The sequence below is a fragment of the Xenopus tropicalis genome, chromosome 4 (genome assembly GCF_000004195.4).
Source record: "Xenopus tropicalis strain Nigerian chromosome 4, UCB_Xtro_10.0, whole genome shotgun sequence".
Classification (NCBI taxonomy): domain Eukaryota; kingdom Metazoa; phylum Chordata; class Amphibia; order Anura; family Pipidae; genus Xenopus; species Xenopus tropicalis.
In genome coordinates, this window is record NC_030680.2 from 148,767,274 (window position 1) to 148,790,455 (window position 23,182).

At 43.1% G+C, this 23,182-nt stretch overlaps 1 protein-coding gene across 1 annotated transcript in view; it reads left to right on the forward strand.

Moving 5' to 3' along the window:
* Positions 1-23,182, forward strand: part of il17rd (interleukin 17 receptor D) — a 74,581-nt gene that overhangs the window by 45,294 nt on the left and 6,105 nt on the right. The window contains exons 2-10 of the mRNA XM_002940030.5: positions 4,130-4,187; positions 4,443-4,568; positions 14,041-14,159; positions 14,374-14,494; positions 19,476-19,520; positions 19,812-19,963; positions 20,771-20,836; positions 20,938-20,992; positions 21,140-21,250. Of these exons, the coding sequence (XP_002940076.1) occupies positions 4,130-4,187; positions 4,443-4,568; positions 14,041-14,159; positions 14,374-14,494; positions 19,476-19,520; positions 19,812-19,963; positions 20,771-20,836; positions 20,938-20,992; positions 21,140-21,250 (853 nt within the window). The remainder of the gene's footprint in view (positions 1-4,129; positions 4,188-4,442; positions 4,569-14,040; positions 14,160-14,373; positions 14,495-19,475; positions 19,521-19,811; positions 19,964-20,770; positions 20,837-20,937; positions 20,993-21,139; positions 21,251-23,182) is intronic.

Sequence of the window (23,182 nt, forward strand, 5' to 3'; positions counted from 1 at the left end):
ATGTGTAGCGCTGGCTGAAAGCTCAGACTCAGGCACAAGGCACTGAGATGGCGCCTACACACCAATATTACAGCTACAAATACATTTGTTGGTTGAAGAATAAAAGGTTAAATGGCAGAGGGAATTATTTGCTGTGTAACAGTGTCATTTAGAGATAAAAAGTGCCCCATAAACATCATGTCTGCTGTTTTGCAAGCTGTGGTTGTGACTCTAGAAACAATGTAGCAGAAGCCAATTCTCCTCCATGTCTGTTACCTGTTTATAAATCTAGTCTATTCCGTAACATACACTGTCTCTGGGGTGGGTGGGGGGGTGTTTGCGCGCTCGCTATGGGCTGTAGTCACTCATTTGAGACCCCATAAAGCCCCTGTAGCATTGAAGTGTTTCCTTAATGTGTTACCTTTCAAAGGATCCTTGGTGAAGGGGGGTGTTATTCCAAGTGCCCCCTAGTGAGCTTCCGCTCAGCTCCTTCCTGCAGAGGGGCCCCTAACACCTACTTACTGACAAGATCAAACCCCTCATTAGCCTGTGATGTCTGGCAGCTCCAGCCGACAGTTGGAGGGTCTCCGCTCGCACCTATCATTAAATGCTCAGCAGGAACAGCCCAGGTCTCTATGAACCCCCCTCTTCCCTCGCTCAGGATTGTAGAGGATGCCCCCTAGCAATGGCACACACAGCGTTTCCAGGTTGGCAGCTCTGCGAGACTGGCACGCAACATTTGGAATTGCACCCTGTTCATTTAACTCATTCAGACAAAATAAAAGGGGGAGGAACTGTATAACCAAAGGGCTTGCAGGTATATATGTGTGGGATCTCCTTATATCAACCCTGCATTGGGAGAGGGGTGCTCCAAGGGGGATGAAATCTGTGCTTCTCTAGTAGTCACGGGTTGCTGGGAGTTGCAGTACAACAAGAGACCCTTGTGTTTAAACAGTTCAAAAAAGGGCTTGTTTACCTTTAAATTAACTATTAGTATGACGTTGACATTGATATTCTTAGACAATATGCATTTTGTATTTATTGTTGTTTTTTTATTTAATTGGCTTTTTTTGTTTACCCTAGCAACCAGGCAGTGATTTCAACGAGAGACGGCAATATGAATAGGAAAGATATGGAATATAAAGTAACAATAACAATAAAACTGGAGCCTCACAGAGCAATAGGGTTTGGCTGCCGGGGTCAGTGACCCCCATTTGAAAGCTGCAAAGAGGCAGAAGAAGAAGGCAAATAATTGAAAATCTATAAGAAATAAATAATGAAGACCAATTGCAAAGTTGCTAGGAATAGCATATAACATGCTTGAACTTAACCCTTTGAAGGCTTAGCTGTTCCTTCCTCAGACACAGGCCGCAGACAAATCTCACCCCTGAGTTTGTTGACCCGGGGCAATTATACTCTGAAACGGTTTCAAGCACAAAACCCGACTGGCGCCGCGGGCACGAGATCCGTGAGCGTGGGCAATGGCTCCTCTGCCCTCAGTCTGATATAGAGGTGCCATTCTCTGTAATCGGGGAATTAAAGTAAATGGGCCAAATGGTTCTGATAAAGATGTACTTTGTGCCGGGCGTCCGGCTGCGCTTATCACACACAGTAGCCCTGTAAGTGCAAATATCATTACCCAGATATGGGCTTTGTGCTCCGGGCCGGAACGGATCCCGTGTAAAGTCTGTGCCCCTCCCGTGGTACCGAGCCCCTCCCATGGTACCGAGCGACCTCTCGTCACTTGGCTTTGGCTTATGGGTACCAAGGCACCAGGGGGCAAATACCCTGGTACCAAGAGCAAAGATGCCCTGCTAACCTGCAAACTAATCAGCAGCTAGGCTGACCTGATAGGGAACTGAAGCCTGTCTGTGCTTGTGTGACTGCAGGGCTGTGATTGGCTCTCCCCCTCCTTCTGTGCTTCTGGCAGGGACCGTTAGGACACACCCACCCCTCATTTGAAACTCAGACAGGGACCTGAGAGGATCTATAGGGAGCTCCCCCTGATTCATCTCTGCTCAGTTCTATAATTTATTGAAAGCTCAGTGGCAGAACTGAGCCGAGATGCGTCAGAAGGTGCTTCTCTACTCAGTAACCTAATTCTCTGCATGTGTAGCCAGCTTACTTTAAAGGGGAACTTGGCATCTTTTGTTATTGGCCCCTAGAGTGCAAAATAGATTTCTAATAGTGGCCCCTGCTCTGGGTCGTACCACTATCATTAGGCAGGGGGCACCTTACACCATGATTGCTGTAAAGAACAGTGTGGGTGTGTGGGAATGAGCCCCACGGGCATGGGATCTCTTTATAGGGCCCCTTGGCGAGGGGGGCGGGGCTTGGGAACCTTTGTGTCAGGCTACAATAATAATGGGGGGGCTTGTAAGGGAATGGGAGGGCTTGTAAGGGAATGGAGACCCTGGGCGGGCTAATGAGTGATTACAGGCTGGCCGGGGGTTTAATTACCTACGTTTGTTACCCGATAAGGTGTAACTGTGATTAAACTCTCTCTGTTCTTTATAGAGCGATAGGAACCCTCTGTTCCCGCTATCTCTCCCCTCAAAGGCCCCATTGTTATTGGTTTTACCTCGGTGCCAACTCCTCCCAAAGGCACCGGGACACTGACTTTGCTATTAAAGGGGATATAAACCTCAACATTTTGCCCAGTAAAAAAAAAAAGTTGACTTTCCAATCAATTTGCTTCTGCTAAACTGCAACTCCCAGCATCCTCGGCACCCAGCGCCCCCCCCCCCCCCCCCAAATAATGACTTGACTTAACAGGGAAGGTGTCGCTGGGGGGGGATTAGCGGGGCGGCAGTAAATAAGATTGGAATTGCCCAGTTTGCAGCCATCTGCTCAGAAACGAAGGGGCTAATTGGGTCGTTACCGAGCATCTCTCGGGGGGCTGGCGTCGTCCTCACTCGGGGGCCCCACCAAGTCGACTCTGCTCTGCGCTAATGAGGCCATAAAAGTTAGATTTTGTCTTCTTGTATCAATTAAAAAGCACAAGGGAAACTGGGAAATGTTGCCCCGTTGATAAGGACCAGGCTTCTGTTGTGCTCGTTATTTGTCTTTAAAGGGGAACTCTACCCTAATACTGATTTTTTTTTTTTTTTTTTCATAATGAAAGCAAATGTAACTTTTAAATATACATTCATTCTATTTAGTATGGGATTGGCGGTTCCTTTGGCTGATAGGGGATTCTGGGAAATGGTAGCTACTGCTTTCAGATGGGGGTCACTGACCCCGGCAGCCAAACCCTATTGCTCTGTGAGGCTCCAGTTTTATTGTTATTGGTACTTTTTATTCCTTATCTTTCTATTATCCCCTCCTCCTGTCTCTCTTTCAAACCACTGCCTGGTTGCTAGGTTAAACTGGACACTAGCAACCAGACGGCTGCTGAAATTCCAAACTGGAGAGTTGCTGAACAAAAAGCTAAATAATTCAAAACCGGCAAATAAAAAATGAAGACCAATTGCAAACTGTCTTTATTTTCTATTCAGCCCCTCCCCTATTCATATACCAGTCTCTTTTCCAAACCACTCCCTGGTTGCTAAGGTAACTTGGACCCTAGCAACCAAATTACTGCTAAACTCCAAACTGAAGAGCTCCTGAACTGAAAATGAAATAACTAAAAAACTACAAATAATAAAAAATTAAGACCAATTGCAAATTTTCTCAGAATGTCTCTCTCTACATCATACTAAAAGTTAATGCAAATGTGAACATCCCCTTTGAATATGTTTTATTCAGCCCCTCTCCTATTCCTATACCAGTCTCTCATCCAAACCACTGTCTGGTTACTAAGGTAACTTGGACCCTAGCAACCAAATAGCTGCTGAAACTCCATGCTGGAAAGCTGCTGAACTGAAAATGAAATAACTAAAAAAAACTATAAATAATAAAAAATGAAGACCAATTGCAAATTATCTCAGAATATCTCTCTCTACATCTAATGATGAATAACATGGTGCAGATCCACAACTCCCAGCATGCACATGACCGTTGATTGTATTTTGAAGCATGCTGGGAATTGTAGTCCTGCTCGAAGTTACGAGACACTGAGCTTTATGGGAATATAGGATATAAGTGTTATTATTGAGTGTTTCCATCGGAACATTCCATGAGATTTATCCGTTTTCTCTCTGTTTATTAGGGAGCGTCTGCGCTGAGCAGGAACGCAGGGCTGCCCAACGTCACCTTCCGATATGACAGTAAGTTTTACACACACAGTCGGGTTTTTATGGACTTTAAATACAGTTTGTGTATGAGGATTTATTTAGCCCTATAAGCCCCTCCTACACACAGGCCAGAAGTGGAGTCTATGGCAGCTCCCACCTGTGTATCTGAAATACACATTCATAATATACAGGGACGGAAAGTTCTGTTTAATATGTTTAAACGGGGAGGGTGAATTTCCCCTTTAAAATTCATGTTTATAACAGTTTCCACTGTCCCTGTTGCCGCAGACTGCACTGCCTACATGAACCCTGGAGGAAAGCACCTGATTGGGGATGTGCAGAACATAACCATCAGCCAGTTTGCCTGCAATGACCAAGTGGCGGTTTCGGTCCTCTGGACGGCCAATGAAATTGGTAAGTTGCACCAGTATTCCGCGATCCGACTGACCTGCATTGTGATCTGTGCTCTGATAAACTTCACTCACACTTTACTGCTGCGCTGCAAGTTGGAGTGATATTCCCCCCCCCCCCACCCCCAGCAGCCAATCAGCAGATCAATGGGAAGGGAGCAAGATAGCAGCTCCCAGTAGGTATCAGAATAGCACTCAATAGTAAGAAATCCAAGTCCGGCTTGGGACTCCTCCAGTTACATGGGAGTAGGAGAAACAATAGGTTAGCTGAAAGCAGTTCTAATGTGTAGTGCTGGCACCTTCTGAAATCTCAGACTCAGGCACACTTTACTGCTGCGCTGCAAGTTGGAGTGATATCCCCCCCCCTCCCCCCCAGCAGCCGATCAGCAGAACAATGGGAAGGGAGCAAGATAGCAGCTCCCAGTAGGTATCAGAATAGCACTCAATAGTAAGAAATCCAAGTCCGGCTTGGGACTCCTCCAGCTACATGGGAGTAGGAGAAACAATAGGCTGAAAGCAGTTCTAATGTGTAGCGCTGGCACCTTCTGAAAGCTCAGACTCAGGCACACTTTACTGCTGCGCTGCAAGTTGGAGTGATACCCCCCCCTCACCCCCAGCAGCCGATCAGCAGAACAATGGGAAGGGAGCAAGATAGCAGCTCCCAGTAGGTATCAGAATAGCACTCAATAGTAAGAAATCCAAGTCCGGCTTGGGACTCTCCCACTGGCCAATTTATTTGGTTCTGCTCCCAGAATCCCCTGGGGTGGCTGCTGGTTGTGCATTGATGATGTGGCGCCCTCTATCCTTGCCCTGGGGTTCTGCAGCCTTTGTTACTGCCAGTGGGAGCAGCTGGAACTCCGGCCCAGGGAACCGACTTGTAAATCAGTCACCGGAGGATGTCCCGCCGCCAGAAACCCATCAGGGGCCACTCGTTCTGGCGAGTTTAGTCCGACAATGAAAGATCTCCAACGAGACGTGGAGCCCAGACTCCCTATTCCCAGGTGCCCACTCCTCAACGGCTCCTGGCTGAGCAGAACCATCCTTGGACGAGATCAGTCTGGGGGCCTCTAGTGGCCAAGGTGTGATCTGCACGTTCAGAAACGTGACGCTTACGTGATTGGCGAGAATGATGACATCACTGCACGGGAAGCGCTGGCAGTCGTCTGCGTGGAAAATCCTGTTAAACATCACCGGGGCCAAAGCGCTTTTGTTGGAGCGACTTGTAGTATTGACAGATATTAGTGCAACGACCCCTGTATCCTCATGTAACCTCCCTAAACTGTTCCTTGTTTAACTCTTTTACTGCCAAGCACGTATGGCATACGTGATGGCAGTAAAAGGGCTTAAACGCCAACGACGTGTCTCATACGTCGTTGGCGTTTAAGCGCTGCCCTCTGCAGCGGCGGCATGTGCCGCCGCTGCAGAGGGCTTCTAACAATGACAGCCCCCCTGGGCAATGTGCCAGGGGGGCTGTCATCAGGGTCCTGCGAGCCGATCGCTCGCAGGACCCTCCAGGAAGCAGCAGATGCGATCGCATCGCATCTGCTGCTTCCTGCTTCCTCCCTCTCCCCCAGCGCCGGCCCAAATGAGGAAGGAGGCGATCGGTCTTCAGGAACAGGTAAGGACTTTTTTTTTTATTGCATTTACACACTTTTACACACTTATACACACATTTACATACATTTATACACACTTACATACATTTACACACACTTACAGCACACATTTTAGCATTTTTTTATTTTTTATTTATTTTTTTTTTTTTTTTCATTTTTCACACTTTTATACACTTATTTACACTCATATACACACTTACACACTATCACACAACTTTTACACATGTACACACATGTATACACAAACACTTTGGTTTTTTTTTGTTTTGCTTTTTTTTTTTTTTTTTTTCATTTTACCACTTTGTTTTTATTTTCTTTTACCTAAAAACTGTTTATTTTGACAGCGTAACTATTGGATCAGATATTCTGGCCACTAATTACACTGTCATGTAACTTATTTTGTTGTTTCACTGATTTGCACAATTTTTGTGGTTTTATCACATTTTATCCCTATATAAGTGTTCCTGATCTGTTTTTAGCGTAGCTTTGCCAGGTGTAACTTTGGTGTACAAAAATAACTTTACCTATTTTGAATTCATCAGAATGTGTACTTTCCAAAAATATATGGTTTTCTGGGGGTCACTGTATAGTTAGGGGGGGGTTACTGCACATAATACACTGACAGGGGGCTCTGTGTGCAAAAGCTGAGCTGGCAGGCGAGAAATCCTTATGCGCTATTTTCATTTTGGGTTCAGTACATACCGCAGACTTTGGTATATCTATGCATATTGGGCATCAAACTGTTCAGTAGACCTCTGGTGTTCCTATTTGGGGTGACTTGCCTTTGTACGCAAGAAATTGTGTGAGATAAATGCGGCAAATTGCAACATTTTTAGGCGATTTTCTGAAATCTCATAAAAACCGATAACTTTAGGAAAGCTTTGCGGCTTGGTACTTTGGTGTAGAAAGGACTCTTTACCCTTGTTGGATTTGTCAGAATGTGTACTTTCCAAAAATATATGGTTTTGTGGGGGTCTCTGTATAGTTAGGGGAAGTTTTGGCACATAATACACTGACAGGGGGCTCTGTGTGCAAAAGCTGAGCTGGCAGGCGAGAAATCCTTATGCGCTATTTTCATTTAGGGTTCAGTACATACTGCAGACTTTGGTATATCTATGCATATTGGGCATCAAACTGTTCAGTAGGCCTCTGGTGTTCCTATTTGGGGTGACTTGCCTTTGTACGCAAGAAATTGGTGTGAGATAAATGCGACAAATTGCAACATTTTTAGGCAATTTTCTGAAATGTCATAAAAACCAATAACTTTAGGAAAGCTCTGCAGATTGGTACTTTGGTGTAGAAAGGACTCTTTACCCTTGTTGGATTTGTCAGAATGTGTACTTTCCAAAAATATATGGTTTTGTGGGGGGATCTGTATAGTTAGGGGAAGTTTTGGCACATAATACACTGACAGGGGGCTCTGTGTGCAAAAGCTGAGCTGGCAGGCAAGAAATCCTTATGCGCTATTTTCATTTAGGGTTCAGTACATACCGCAGACTTTGGTATATCTATGCATATTGGGCATCAAACTGTTCGGTAGGCCTCTGGTGTTCCTATTGGGGGTGATTTGCCTTTGTACGCAAGAAATTGTGTGAGATAAATGTGACAAATTGCAACATTTTTAGGCAATTTTCTGAAATGTCATAAAAACCAATAACTTTAGGAAAGCTCTGCAGATTGGTACTTTGGTGTAGAAAGGACTCTTTACCCTTGTTGGATTTGTCAGAATGTGTACTTTCCAAAAATATATGGTTTTGTGGGGGATCTGTATAGTTAGGGGAAGTTTTGGCACATAATACACTGACAGGGGGCTCTGTGTGCAAAAGCTGAGCTGGCAGGCGAGAAATCCTTATGCGCTATTTTCATTTAGGGTTCAGTACATACCGCAGACTTTGGTATATCTATGCATATTGGGCATCAAACTGTTCAGTAGGCCTCTGGTGTTCCTATTTGGGGTGACTTGCCTTTGTACGCAAGAAATTGTGTGAGATAAATGCGGCAAATTGCAACATTTTTAGGCGATTTTCTGAAATGTCATAAAAACCGATAACTTTAGGAAAGCTTTGCGGCTTGGTACTTTGGTGTAGAAAGGACTCTTTACCTTTGTTGGATTTGTCAGAATGTGTACTTTCCAAAAATATATGGTTTTGTGGGGGTCACTGTATAGTTAGGGGAAGTTTTGGCACATAATACACTGACAGGGGGCTCTGTGTGCAAAAGCTGAGCTGGCAGGCGAGAAATCCTTATGCGCTATTTTCATTAGGGTTCAGTACATACTGCAGACTTTGGTATATCTATGCATATTGGGCATCAAACTGTTCAGTAGGCCTCTGGTGTTCCTATTTGGGGTGACTTGCCTTTGTACGCAAGAAATTGTGTGAGATAAATGCGACAAATTGCAACATTTTTAGGCGATTTTCTGAAATGTCATAAAAACCAATAACTTTAGGAAAGCTCTGCAGATTGGTACTTTGGTGTAGAAAGGACTCTTTACCCTTGTTGGATTTGTCAGAATGTGTACTTTCCAAAAATATATGGTTTTGTGGGGGATCTGTATAGTTAGGGGAAGTTTTGGCACATAATACACTGACAGGGGGCTCTGTGTGCAAAAGCTGAGCTGGCAGGCGAGAAATCCTTATGCGCTATTTTCATTTAGGGTTCAGTACATACCGCAGACTTTGGTATATCTATGCATATTGGGCATCAAACTGTTCAGTAGACCTCTGGTGTTCCTTTTTGGGGTGATTTGTCTTTATCTGATCTTTATCAAGAAATTGTGAGAGATAAATGCGGCAAATTGCAACATTTTTATGCGATTTTCGAAAATGTCATATAAATCTGCAAACTTAGGAAAGCTTTACAGCTTGGTACTTTGTAGCAATAAGAAATATTTACCCATTATAGATTCGGGGGGATGTGTATTTTCCAAAAATATATGGCTTTCTGGGGTGAATGTACTTTTTTGTAGCATTATCCCACATAAAGGATGTAAATGTGTTGATTTTGCAGGAGCTGAAATGATAGATCATATGGGGGTATGTTCCCATTGGGGCCCCTACATGCCACATACTTAGGTAAACCTATACATATTGGGCATCAAACTGTTCAGTGGACCCCTGGCGTTCATATTTAGGGTGTTTTATCTTGGTACCTAACACTATGTGGGAGATAAGATGCTGCAAAGTGGAAGCTTTGAGGGGATTTTTGGAAATGTCATCAAAATTGCTAACTTTAGAAAAGCTGTGCGGCTTGGTACTTTGGAGTAGAAAGACATGGGTACCCATTTTAGATTCGGGGGAATGTGTACTTTCCAAAAATATATGACTTTCTGGGGTGAGCGTACTTTTTTGTAGCTTTATCCCACATATAATGATGTAAATGTGTTGATTTTGCATGAGCTGAAATGACAGAAATGACAGTATATATGGGGGTATGTTCACATTGGGGCCCCTACATGCCACATACTTAGGTAAACCTATACATATTGGGCATCAAACTGTTCAGTGGACCCCTGGCGTTCAAATTCAGGGTGTTTTATCTTGGTACCTAATGCTATGTGGGAGATAAGATGCTTCAAAATGGAAGCTTTGAGGGGATTTTTGGAAATGTCATCAAAATTGCTAACTTTAGAAAAGCTGTGCGGCTTGGTACTTTGGAGTAGAAAGACATGGGTACCCATTTTAGATTCGGGGGAATGTGTACTTTCCAAAAATATATGGCTTTCTGGGGTGAGCGTACTTTTTTGTAGCTTTATCTCACATATAATGATGTAAATGTGTTGATTTTGCAGGAGCTGAAATGACAGAAATGACAGTATATATGGGGGTATGTTCACATTCGGGCCCCTACATGCCACATACTTGGGTAAACCTATACATATTGGGCATCAAACTGTTCAGTGGACCCCTGGTGTTCAAATTCAGGGTGTTTTATCTTGGTACCTAATGCTATGTGGGAGATAAGATGCTTCAAAGTGGAAGCTTTGAGGGGATTTTTGGAAATGTCATCAAAATTGCTAACTTTAGAAAAGCTGTGCGGCTTGGTACTTTGGAGTAGAAAGACATGGGTACCCATTTTAGATTCGGGGGAATGTGTACTTTCCAAAAATATATGACTTTCTGGGGTGAGCATACTTTTTTGTAGCTTTATCCCACATATAATGATGTAAATGTGTTGATTTTGCAGGAGCTGAAATGACAGAAATGACAGTATATATGGGGGTATGTTCACATTGGGGCCCCTACATGCCACATACTTAGGTAAACATATACATATTGGGCATCAAACTGTTCAGTGGACCCCTGGCGTTCAAATTCAGGGTGTTTTATCTTGGTACCTAATGCTATGTGGGAGATAAGATGCTTCAAAATGGAAGCTTTGAGGGGATTTTTGGAAATGTCATCAAAATTGCTAACTTTAGAAAAGCTGTGCGGCTTGGTACTTTGGAGTAGAAAGACATGGGTACCCATTTTAGATTCGGGGGAATGTGTACTTTCCAAAAATATATGGCTTTCTGGGGTGAGCGTACTTTTTTGTAGCTTTATCTCACATATAATGATGTAAATGTGTTGATTTTGCAGGAGCTGAAATTACAGAAATGACAGTATATATGGGGGTATGTTCACATTGGGGCCCCTACATGCCACATACTTGGGTAAACCTATACATATTGGGCATCAAACTGTTCAGTGGACCCCTGGTGTTCAAATTCAGGGTGTTTTATCTTGGTACCTAATGCTATGTGGGAGATAAGATGCTTCAAAGTGGAAGCTTTGAGGGGATTTTTGGAAATGTCATCAAAATTGCTAACTTTAGAAAAGCTGTGCGGCTTGGTACTTTGGAGTAGAAAGACATGGGTACCCATTTTAGATTCGGGGGAATGTGTACTTTCCAAAAATATATGACTTTCTGGGGTGAGCGTACTTTTTTGTAGCTTTATCCCACATATAATTATGTAAATGTGTTGATTTTGCAGGAGCTGAAATGACAGAAATGACAGTTCATATGGGGGTATGTTCACATTGGGGCCCCTACATGCCACATACTTAGGTAAACCTATACATATTGGGCATCAAACTGTTCAGTGGACCCCTGGCGTTCAAATTCAGGGTGTTTTATCTTGGTACCTAATGCTATGTGGGAGATAAGATGCTTCAAAGTGGAAGCTTTGAGGGGATTTTTGGAAATGTCATCAAAATTGCTAACTTTAGAAAAGCTGTGCGGCTTGGTACTTTGGAGTAGAAAGACATAGGTACCCATTTTAGATTCGGGGGAATGTGTACTTTCCAAAAATATATGACTTTCTGGGGTGAGCATCCTTTTTACTAGCTTTATCCCACATATAATGATGTAAATGTGTTGATTTTGCAGAAGCTGAAATGACAGAAATGACAGTATATATGGGGGTATGTTCACATTCGGGCCCTACATGCCACATACTTGGGTAAACCTATACATATTGGGCATCAAACTGTTCAGTGGACCCCTGGCGTTCAAATTCAGGGTGTTTTATCTTGGTACCTAATGCTATGTGGGAGATAAGATGCTTCAAAATGGAAGCTTTGAGGGGATTTTTGGAAATGTCATCAAAATTGCTAACTTTAGAAAAGCTGTGCGGCTTGGTACTTTGGAGTAGAAAGACATGGGTACCCATTTAGATTCGGGGGAATGTGTACTTTCCAAAAATATATGACTTTCTGGGGTGAGCGTACTTTTTTGTAGCTTTATCCCACATATAATAATGTAAATGTGTTGATTTTGCAGGAGCTGAAATGACAGAAATGACAGTTCATATGGGGGTATGTTCACATTGGGGCCCCTACATGCCACATACTTAGGTAAACCTATACATATTGGGCATCAAACTGTTCAGTGGACCCCTGGCGTTCAAATTCAGGGTGTTTTATCTTGGTACCTAATGCTATGTGGGAGATAAGATGCTTCAAAGTGGAAGCTTTGAGGGGATTTTTGGAAATGTCATCAAAATTGCTAACTTTAGAAAAGCTGTGCGGCTTGGTACTTTGGAGTAGAAAGACATGGGTACCCATTTTAGATTCGGGGGAATGTGTACTTTCCAAAAATATATGACTTTCTGGGGTGAGCGTACTTTTTACTAGCTTCATCCCACATATAATGATGTAAATGTGTTGATTTTGCAGAAGCTGAAATGACAGAAATGACAGTATATATGGGGGTATGTTCACATTGGGGCCCCTACATGCCACATACTTAGGTAAACCTATACATATTGGGCATCAAACTGTTCAGTGGACCCCAGGCATTCATATTTAGGGTGTTTTATTTGGTTACTTTATGACCTGTAGGAGATAAGATACTATAGACTAGAAGCTTTGAAGCGATTTTTAAAAAAAATCACAAATTTTGATAAAAACCAATAACTTTAGGAAAGCATTGCGACTTGATAGTTTGGAGTAGACAGACAGTTGTGCCTATTCTGTATTCCCCAGAATCAGTTCTTTCCAAAAATGTACAATTTTCTGGGATAAACCTTCTGTTAGTGGAATTTTGGCCTTGAAATCCAAAGTATGCAGTTTTTTTGGAGCAGTGCTTTGGGAATTTGGTAGTGTACTGCTGGGAGTTTTTGACCTATACAAGTGAGAAATCTCCATAAAACTATATATATTTGGTATTGGCACGTTCAGGAGACATGGGACTTTCCAAATCAGTTGTATATTCGTGCATAAAATAATTTTTGTTTCTAGTATGTGTGATTATATTATGGAAAATTTGATTTTTTTTGCATTTTTAGACATTTAGAAGCCTATATCTTGTTACAGAATTGGAATTACACAAAAATTCTACCATATTTTGAAAGCTTAGGTTGTTCTGAAAAAAACGATATATTGTTTTCCTTGGTAAACTAAAAGTCCCCCCGAGGAAAGGCCCCTAAAGTGAAACAGTGCAAAATGTTCAAAAACTGTCTGGCAATACAAGTTCCGCTTTGACCAAAATGGCTGGCAGTAAAAGGGTTAAAGGGCAACTCCTCCAAAATACTTCATAATAAAATATTAATTAGCAACTTCCCATTCATCCCTCATTCTCACTGGGTTTATAGTTATGTGTAACCTTCCCTGCACTGCTGGTTCTGACTCCTGATACAACTCCCCAATATCCATTCATTCCTCATTCTCACTGGGTTTATAGTTATGTGTAACTGTCACTGTGTCTGTCCCTTTCCCTTCCCTGCACTGCTGGTTCTGACTCCTGATACAACTCCCCAATACCCATTCATCCCTCATTCTCACTGGGTTTATAGTTATGTGTAACCTTCCCTGCACTGCTGGTTCTGACTCCTGATACAACTCCCCAATATCCATTCATCCCTCATTCTCACTGGGTTTATAGTTATGTGTAACTGTCACTGTGTCTGTCCCTTTCCCTTCTCTGCACTGCTGGTTCTGACTCCTGATACAACTCCCCAATATCCATTCATTCCTCATTCTCACTGGGTTTATAGTTATGTGTAACTGTCACTGTGTCTGTCCCTTTCCCTTCCCTGCACTGCTGGTTCTGACTCCTGATACAACTCCCCAATATCCATTCATCCCTCATTCTCACTGGGTTTATAGTTATGTGTAACTGTCACTGTGTCTGTCCCTTTCCCTTCCCTGCACTGCTGGTTCTGACTCCTGATACAACTCCCCAATATCCATTCATCCCTCATTCTCACTGGGTTTATAGTTATGTGTAACTGTCACTGTGCCTGTCCCTTTCCCTTCTCTGCACGGCTGGTTCTGACTCCTGAAACAATGTTGCAGAAGTTGATTTACAGACTTGGAAGGGAACTGGCTATATTGTTTCAGTGCCACTGACCCGCCATATTCGTATGTTTTTCCGTAGGCATGGATTACCTGAAAGGCTTCCGGGTTGTTGTGGAAGAGTTGAAGTCGGAGGGGAGATTCTGTCAGCAGATGGTGATGAAGGACCCGAAGCAGCTGAACGGAAACTACAAGAGAGTCGTAAGTGTGATACCGTTATTAACCCCCAGCACTCCCGACACCTTCTGTACTGTAGGATGTTGGAATTGCCCCGTCATTGACTTTAATGGTAATTGGCTGCAAGTGTTTAACCCTTTCTGTGCCCGGCCAGGGCTCACACATTGCCCTCAGGGAAAGAGATGAGACTTGGCGCTGGCACAATGGCACCTTTTAACCCTATGTTTCCCCTCTGCAGGTAATGGAAACGCAGCCGTTTATGAACCTGAAATTTGAAACGGATTATTTTGCAAAAATTGTCCCTTTTCCCTCCGTAAGGAACGAAAGCAACTACCATCCATTCTTCTTCAGAACCCGCAGTGAGTATAGTCAATTAGTCCTCTCCCTTACTGACCTGTATAACTCAGCCTGCAGCCTTGTGCCTTTATATGGGCACAGAACCCCTCAGTGACTGCTAATATCCTTATCATTTACAGTAGGGGGTACATTATCCCTTATAATACATGAGTGATACTCAGAGTTCCCTGTATAACTCAGCCTGCAGCCTTGTGCCTTTATATGGGGGGCACAGAACCCCTCAGTGACTGCTAATATCCTTATCATTTACAGTAGGGGGTACATTATCCCTTATAATACATGAGTGATACTCAGAGTTCCCTGTATAACTCAGCCTGCAGCCTTGTGCCTTTATATGGGGGGCACAGAACCCCTCAGTGACTGCTAATATCCTTATCATTTACAGTAGGGGGTACATTATACTCAAAGTTCCATGAGCTTTACAGTCTAAGGGAAACACTATGGCACCTCCTACCCATATGTATAAATACAAATATACAGAGAAGGAATGTTCTGGGCACACAATAAGCTGTACCCCCATACTGTACTGTCTAAGGGAAACACTATGGCACCCCCTACCCATATGTATAAATACAAATATACAGAGAAGGAATGTTCTGGGCACACAATAAGCTGTACCCCCATACTGTACTGTCTAAGGGAAACACTATGGCACCCCCTACCCATATGTATAAATACAAATATACAGAGAAGGAATGTTCTGGGCACACAATAAGCTGTACCCCCATACTGTACTGTCTAAGGGAAACACTATGGCACCCCCTACCCATATGTATAAATACAAATATACAGAGAGGGAATGTTCTGGGCACACAATAAGCTGTACCCCCATACTGTACTGTCTAAGGGAAACACTATGGCACCCCCTACCCATATGTATAAATACAAATATACAGAGAAGGAATGTTCTGGGCACACTATACACACTCGCTAACAGCCCATTGGAAAGAACCTGATGTGAATGAATGTTTATGGTTAGGGTCAGACTGTGCTTTGTAGCCCCCCCCCCCCCCACTCATTACAAAGAAAGATTCCAATACACTGGTTGCTGTTTGCAGTTAGGGTCATGGGAAGGGGCCCTAACAAGCTCTCCGTGGGCCCCATCTCTCACAGATGCCTGTGCACCTCTCACAGAAACGTTACACACACGGTTGGGTTAATAGCGAGAAGCCTGCGGGGAGTGGGAGGGTCTGGCAGGAACATTATCCATGGAGACTTTCCCAATCCATAAACTCATCCTTTCCACAAGAAGAGAATGAGGAAATCTTGGCAGCGCCGGGGCCCCCGGATCCTTTCATCCCACGAACGCATTGTTTAACAATATCCACAACAAAAATAGAGCCGAGTGCTGGGAGTTTGGCCGCCATTCTGCCCGATAATAACAGTATTTATTATGGGAGAGCCAGTCACTGCCTAAATGGGGCCTGTCCTGTGCTGACTGTGGGCAGATATATAGCGAATAAAGTGCCCCCTATTGTAACATATAGGGATATTATAAGTCCCTGAGGGGTTCCTTATAATATATAGTGAATAAAGTGCCCCCTATTGTAACATATAGGGATATTATAAGCCCCCGAGGGGTTCCTTATACTATATAGTGAATAAAGTACCCCCTATTGTAACATATATGGATATTATAAGCCCCCGAGGAGTTCCTTATAATATATAGTGAATAAAGTGCCCCCTATTGTAACATATAGGGATATTATAAGCCCCCGAGGAGTTCCTTATAATATATAGTGAATAAAGTACCCCCTATTGTAACATATAGGGATAATATAAGCCCCCGAGGAGTTCCTTATAATATATAGTGAATAAAGTGCCCCCTATTGTAACATATAGGGATAATATAAGCCCCCGAGGAGTTCCTTATAATATATAGTGAATAAAGTACCCCCTATTGTAACATATAGGGATATTATAAGCCCCCGAGGAGTTCCTTATAATATATAGTGAATAAAGTACCCCCTATTGTAACATATAGGGATATTATAAGTCCCCAAGGAGTTCCTTATAATATATAGTGAATAAAGTGCCCCCTATTGTAACATATAGGGATATTATAAGCCCCCAAGGAGTTCCTTATAATATATAGTGAATAAAGTACCCCCTATTGTAACATATAGGGATATTATAAGCCCCCGAGGGGTTCCTTATAATATATAGTGAATAAAGTGCCCCCTATTGTAACATATAGGGATATTATAAGCCCCCAAGGAGTTCCTTATAATATATAGTGAATAAAGTGCCCCCTATTGTAACATATAGGGATATTATAAGCCCCCGAGGAGTTCTTTATAATATATAGTGAATAAAGTGCCCCCTATTGTAACATATAGGGATATTATAAGTCATAATGGAACTCCGAAGTCACCTCTGAGTTCCATGACCTGTATAAAAGCACGATGCCTTCGGCCTCATGCTTTTATACTGGTCATGGAACTCCTTGGCAACTTCTAATATCCTCATATTTGGGGGCTTATAATATCCCTATATGTTACAATAGGGGGTACTTTATTCACTATATATTATAAGGAACCCCTCGGGGGCCTATAATATCCCTATATGTTACAATAGGGGGTACTTTATTCACTATATATTATAAGGAACCCCTCTGGGGGTTATAATATCCCTATATGTTACAATAGGGGGCACTTTATTCACTATATATTATAAGGAACTCCTCTGCAACTTCTAATATCCTCATATTTGACAACAGGGGGCACTTTATTAAAATATACAAGTTTCAGTGAGTCATGTGACAGAAATGACATCACTAAGCTCCGATTATAACTGATGACATCACTAAGCACCGTTTATAAGGATTTTATTTACAGTTTGGTCCCACAGGGAAATGACCAAAATGTATATTGTGTATATATATATATATATATATATATATATATATAAAATATATATATTTGTATATAATATACAGTGGTGTGAAAAACTATTTGCCCCCTTCCTGATTTCTTATTCTTTTGCATGTTTGTCACACTTAAATGTTTCTGCTCATCAAAAACCGTTAACTATTAGTCAAAGATAACATAATTGAACACAAAATGCAGTTTTTAAATGAAGGTTTACGTTATTAAGGGAGAAAAAAAACTCCAAATCTACATGGCCCTGTGTGAAAAAGTGATTGCCCCCCTTGTTAAAAAATAACTTAACTGTGGTTTATCAATTTCAATTTTCAATTTCAATATCAATTTCTGTAGTGACCCCCAGGCCTGATTACTGCCACACCTGTTTCAATCAAGAAATCACTTAAATAGGAGCTACCTGACACAGAGAAGTAGCCCAAAAGCACCTCAAAAGCTACACATCATGCCAAGATCCAAAGAAATTCAGGAACAAATGAGAACAAAAGTAATTGAGATCTATCAGTCTGGTAAAGGTTATAAAGCCATTTCTAAAGCTTTGGGACTCCAGCGAACCACAGTGAGAGCCATTATCCACAAATGGCAAAAACATGGAACAGTGGTGAACCTTCCCAGGAGTGGCCGGCCGACCAAAATTACCCCAAGAGCGCAGAGACAACTCATCCGAGAGGCCACAAAAGACCCCAGGACAACATCTAAAGAACTGCAGGCCTCACTTGCCTCAATTAAGGTCAGTGTTCACGACTCCACCATAAGAAAGAGACTGGGCAAAAACAGCCTGCATGGCAGATTTCCAAGGCACAAACCACTTTTAAGCAAAAAGAACATTAAGGCTCGTCTCAATTTTGCTAAAAAACATCGCAATGATTGCCAAGACTTTTGGGAAAATACCTTGTGGACCGACGAGACAAAAGTTGAACTTTTTGGAAGGTGCGTGTCCCGTTACATCTGGCGTAAAAGTAACACAGCATTTCAGAAAAAGAACATCATACTAACAGTAAAATATGGTGGCGGTAGTGTGATGGTCTGGGGTTGTTTTGCTGCTTCAGGACCTGGAAGGCTTGCTGTGATAGATGGAACCATGAATTCTACTGTCTACCAAAAAATCCTGAAGGAGAATGTCCGGCCATCTGTTCGTCAACTCAAGCTGAAGCGATCTTGGGTGCTGCAGCAGGACAATGACCCAAAACACACCAGCAAATCCACCTCTGAATGGCTGAAGAAAAACAAAATGAAGACTTTGGAGTGGCCTAGTCAAAGTCCTGACCTGAATCCTATTGAGATGTTGTGGCATGACCTTAAAAAGGCGGTTCATGCTAGAAAACCCTCAAATAAAGCTGAATTACAACAATTCTGCAAAGATGAGTGGGCCAAAATTCCTCCAGAGCGCTGTAAAAGACTCGTTGCAAGTTATCGCAAACGCTTGATTGCAGTTATTGCTGCTAAGGGTGGCCCAACCAGTTATTAGGTTAAGGGGGCAATTACTTTTTCACACAGGGCCATCTAGGTTTGGATTTTTTTTCTCCCTAAATAATAAAAACCCTCATTTAAAAACTGCATTTTGTGTTTACTTGTGTTATCTTTGACTAATAGTTAAATGTGTTTGATGATCAGAAACATTTTGTGTGACAAACATGCAAAAGAATAAGAAATCAGGAAGGGGGCAAATAGTTTTTCACACCACTGTATATATATATATATATATATATATATAATATATAATATATATATTTGTGCATATATGTTACATATTGTGCCTCCATGACTCCAGCAGGCCTATAGGCAGGCAGGAGTCAGCTGACACTGATGGGAGTTATACTTCAACCTGTTGGGGGGCTATCCCTGATTTTCCTCCCATGCAGCTTGCCAGACATTTAAGGGGTTAATTCAGTTCTGCAGAACCCAAGCTGCAGTGGGTCAGGGTCCATATGAGCACCAGAACCTCCCCCTTACTATCAGTACTGCATTATTGGGAGCAAAGTAAGAAGTGTGTTTAGGTATAAATAGATGCTTTGCAGTCTGGCCGCAGTATCCCTTTAAGAGTAATGAGTATGTGCGAGTATTAATGTACTAACGGATTTCCTACCTCTGTATCTTGCAGCCTGCGAGTCGTTGTTGCAGCCGGACAGTCTGACCTGCAGGCCGTGTAAGTATCCAGTAAAGGGCCACCGGGATGGGGGGGCAGTCAGAAGGCCTGGGGGGGGTGGGCAGGATTAAAGGGATAGGGCTGGGTGGGTTGGAAATGGGTCGGGACCTACAGAGATTCTCTGGGGGGGGTTCCAGGGGCATGTGCTTATGGCACTGGGGTATCAGGGTGGGATTGGGCAGTTTAGGCTATGGGTAGGTTGGGGCATAGCTAGGGGCACCCCATTCCTTACAGAAGCCCCAAACTACTATCCCATTAACCCTTACCATTACCTCTGCTTCTGTCCCACAGACTGGAAACCGAAAAACGTCAACGTCACCCAACAGGGCGTCAACATGCAGGTGTCCTTTGACCACGCCCCTCAGAATTTCGGCTTCAACTCCTATTCGGTCAACTACAAACTGAAGCACGAGGGCTCCTTTAAACAGAAGATCTGCCGGCAGGTGAGTGTCCGACTGTTTAGCTTCTCTGCATTGCTGGTTGCGACTCTTGAAGCAATGTAGCGGCTCATTAACACTCCTGGAAAGCACAACTGCTACACTTTATCAAGAGCCCCAACCAGAGGGCAGAACGGGATAGAGAGATTGTGCTTTGGTGCAATTGCATTTACAGATACCTCGTGGCGCTGCCAGGGTGGCACAGTTTGGGGCAAATGAAGTGGCACTTGGGGTCCAGTGCCAATGTGCCGACTGTCGGTTATTATCCCTGCCTGTTTATCCCTGGCAGAGCAGTTTGCATAACAGATTCTCTGGGCTGAGGTTGTGCCAATTGGCATCAATGGGGCATGGAGCCTGGTAGTGCCAGTATCTGAGGGTTGGGCCCCTGTGCCCTCATATCCTGGCACAGTCAGCCTGGCATAGCATTCCGTCTACTAAATACAAGGAGCCTCCCAGAATGCTTCTTTTATATTATGGGGTGTCTGTGTTGTGGCCCCTGTGCTGCTCACTGGGTTTTTATGGTCCATAAAGATTCTGGTGCCACAGCTCAGCCAACAGGGACTCTCTTATCCAATCAGATCATTTCGTTTTTTAAAAGTACAGTGGTTTTATTTACTCTGCCTCTTGTTAAGCTTTCTTATCTCGTCCACCCTGCTGCTTACTGAAGTGAATGCCTACATCTGGCACAGCAGAACTATAACGGCAACGACACAGGGGGCAAATCCTCTACTGGCAAGGAGTCAGCAAACGGACTATTTTGCCATGAAAACATTCAAAACCCCCTAACAATGTACTTACCCTTTATGTCTGTAGGTCCTGAACACAGACTTCTCCAACTGCCTCATCCAGAACGTCTCCCCGGGGGATTATGTCATTGAGGTAAAAAATTTATTTGTAATTAAAGGGAAACTAAACCTTAGCTGATTGGTTAATGTTCCCCAATCCCGAGGAAGCTTACAAAGATCTCCTTTCTCTCGCAGCTCGTGGACGACACCAACACGACAAGGAGGTTCATGCATTACTCGCTGAAACCAGGCAAGTGTGGGGGGCCCTGGGGCCGAACCCACGGGAATAACGGGACATTAAATGATTTTACTGTATCTATGTAAAGGTTTTGGATCCCCTTTTTTGCCATTGTGCAAAGCAGAGGTGTAACCTTCCCCATATCTCTTCCTCCAACAGTGCATTCCCCTTGGGCCGGCCCAATACGCGCCATCGCCATTACTGTACCCTTGGTCATCATCTCTGCCTTTGCCACTCTATTCACTGTAATGTGCCGCAAGAAGCAGCAAGGTATGTAACATTAATATACAGATCGGATATAAAGTAGGCTTTTAGGGAAACACTATGGCACCTCCTACCCATATGTATAAATACAAATATACAGAGAAGGAATGTTCTGGGCACACAATAAGCTGTACCCCCATACTGTACTGTCTAAGGGAAACACTATGGCACCCCCTACCCATATGTATAAATACAAATATACAGAGAAGGAATGTTCTGGGCACACAATAAGCTGTACCCCCATACTGTACTGTCTAAGGGAAACACTATGGCACCCCCTACCCATATGTATAAATACAAATATACAGAGAAGGAATGTTCTGGGCACACAATAAACTGTACCCCCATACTGTACTGTCTAAGGGAAACACTATGGCACCTCCTACCCATATGTATAAATACAAATATACAGAGAAGGAATGATCTGGGCACACAATAAGCTGTACCCCCATACTGTACTGTCTAAGGGAAACACTATGGCACCCCCTACCCATATGTATAAATACAAATATACAGAGAGGGAATGTTCTGGGCACACAATAAGCTGTACCCCCATACTGTACTGTCTAAGGGAAACACTATGGCACCTCCTACCCATATGTATAAATACAAATATACAGAGAGGGAATGTTCTGGGCACACAATAAGCTGTACCCCCATACTGTACTGTCTAAGGGAAACACTATGGCACCCCCTACCCGTATGTATAAATACAAATATACAGAGAAGGAATGTTCTGGGCACACAATAAGCTGTACCCCCATACTGTACTGTCTAAGGGAAACACTATGGCACCCCCTACCCATATGTATAAATACAAATATACAGAGAAGGAATGTTCTGGGCACACAATAAGCTGTACCCCCATACTGTACTGTCTAAGGGAAACACTATGGCACCGCCTTCCCATATGTATAAATACAAATATACAGAGAAGGAATGTTCTGGGCACACAATAAGCTGTACCCCCATACTGTACTGTCTAAGGGAAACACTATGGCACCCCCTACCCATATGTATAAATACAAATATACAGAGAAGGAATGTTCTGGGCACACAATAACTGTACCCCCATACTGTACTGTCTAAGGGAAACACTATGGCACCCCCTACCCATATGTATAAATACAAATATACAGAGAAGGAATGTTCTGGGCACACAATAAGCTGTACCCCCATACAGTACTGTCTAAGGGAAACACTATGGCACCCCCTACCCATATGTATAAATACAAATATACAGAGAAGGAATGTTCTGGGCACACAATAAGCTGTACTCCCATACTGTACTGTCTAAGGGAAACACTATGGCACCCCCTACCCATATGTATAAATACAAATATACAGAGATGGAATGTTCTGGGCACACAATAAGCTGTACCCCCATACTGTACTGTCTAAGGGAAACACTATGACACCCCCTACCCATATGTATAAATACAAATATACAGAGAAGGAATGTTCTGGGCACACAATAAGCTGTACCCCCATACTGTACTGTCTAAGGGAAACACTATGGCACCCCCTACCCATATGTATAAATACAAATATACAGAGAAGGAATGTTCTGGGCACACAATAACTGTACCCCCATACTGTACTGTCTAAGGGAAACACTATGGCACCCCCTACCCATATGTATAAATACAAATATACAGAGAAGGAATGTTCTGGGCACACAATAAGCTGTACCCCCATACAGTACTGTCTAAGGGAAACACTATGGCACCCCCTACCCATATGTATAAATACAAATATACAGAGAAGGAATGTTCTGGGCACACAATAAGCTGTACTCCCATACTGTACTGTCTAAGGGAAACACTATGGCACCCCCTACCCATATGTATAAATACAAATATACAGAGAAGGAATGTTCTGGGCACACAATAACTGTACCCCCATACTGTACTGTCTAAGGGAAACACTATGGCACCC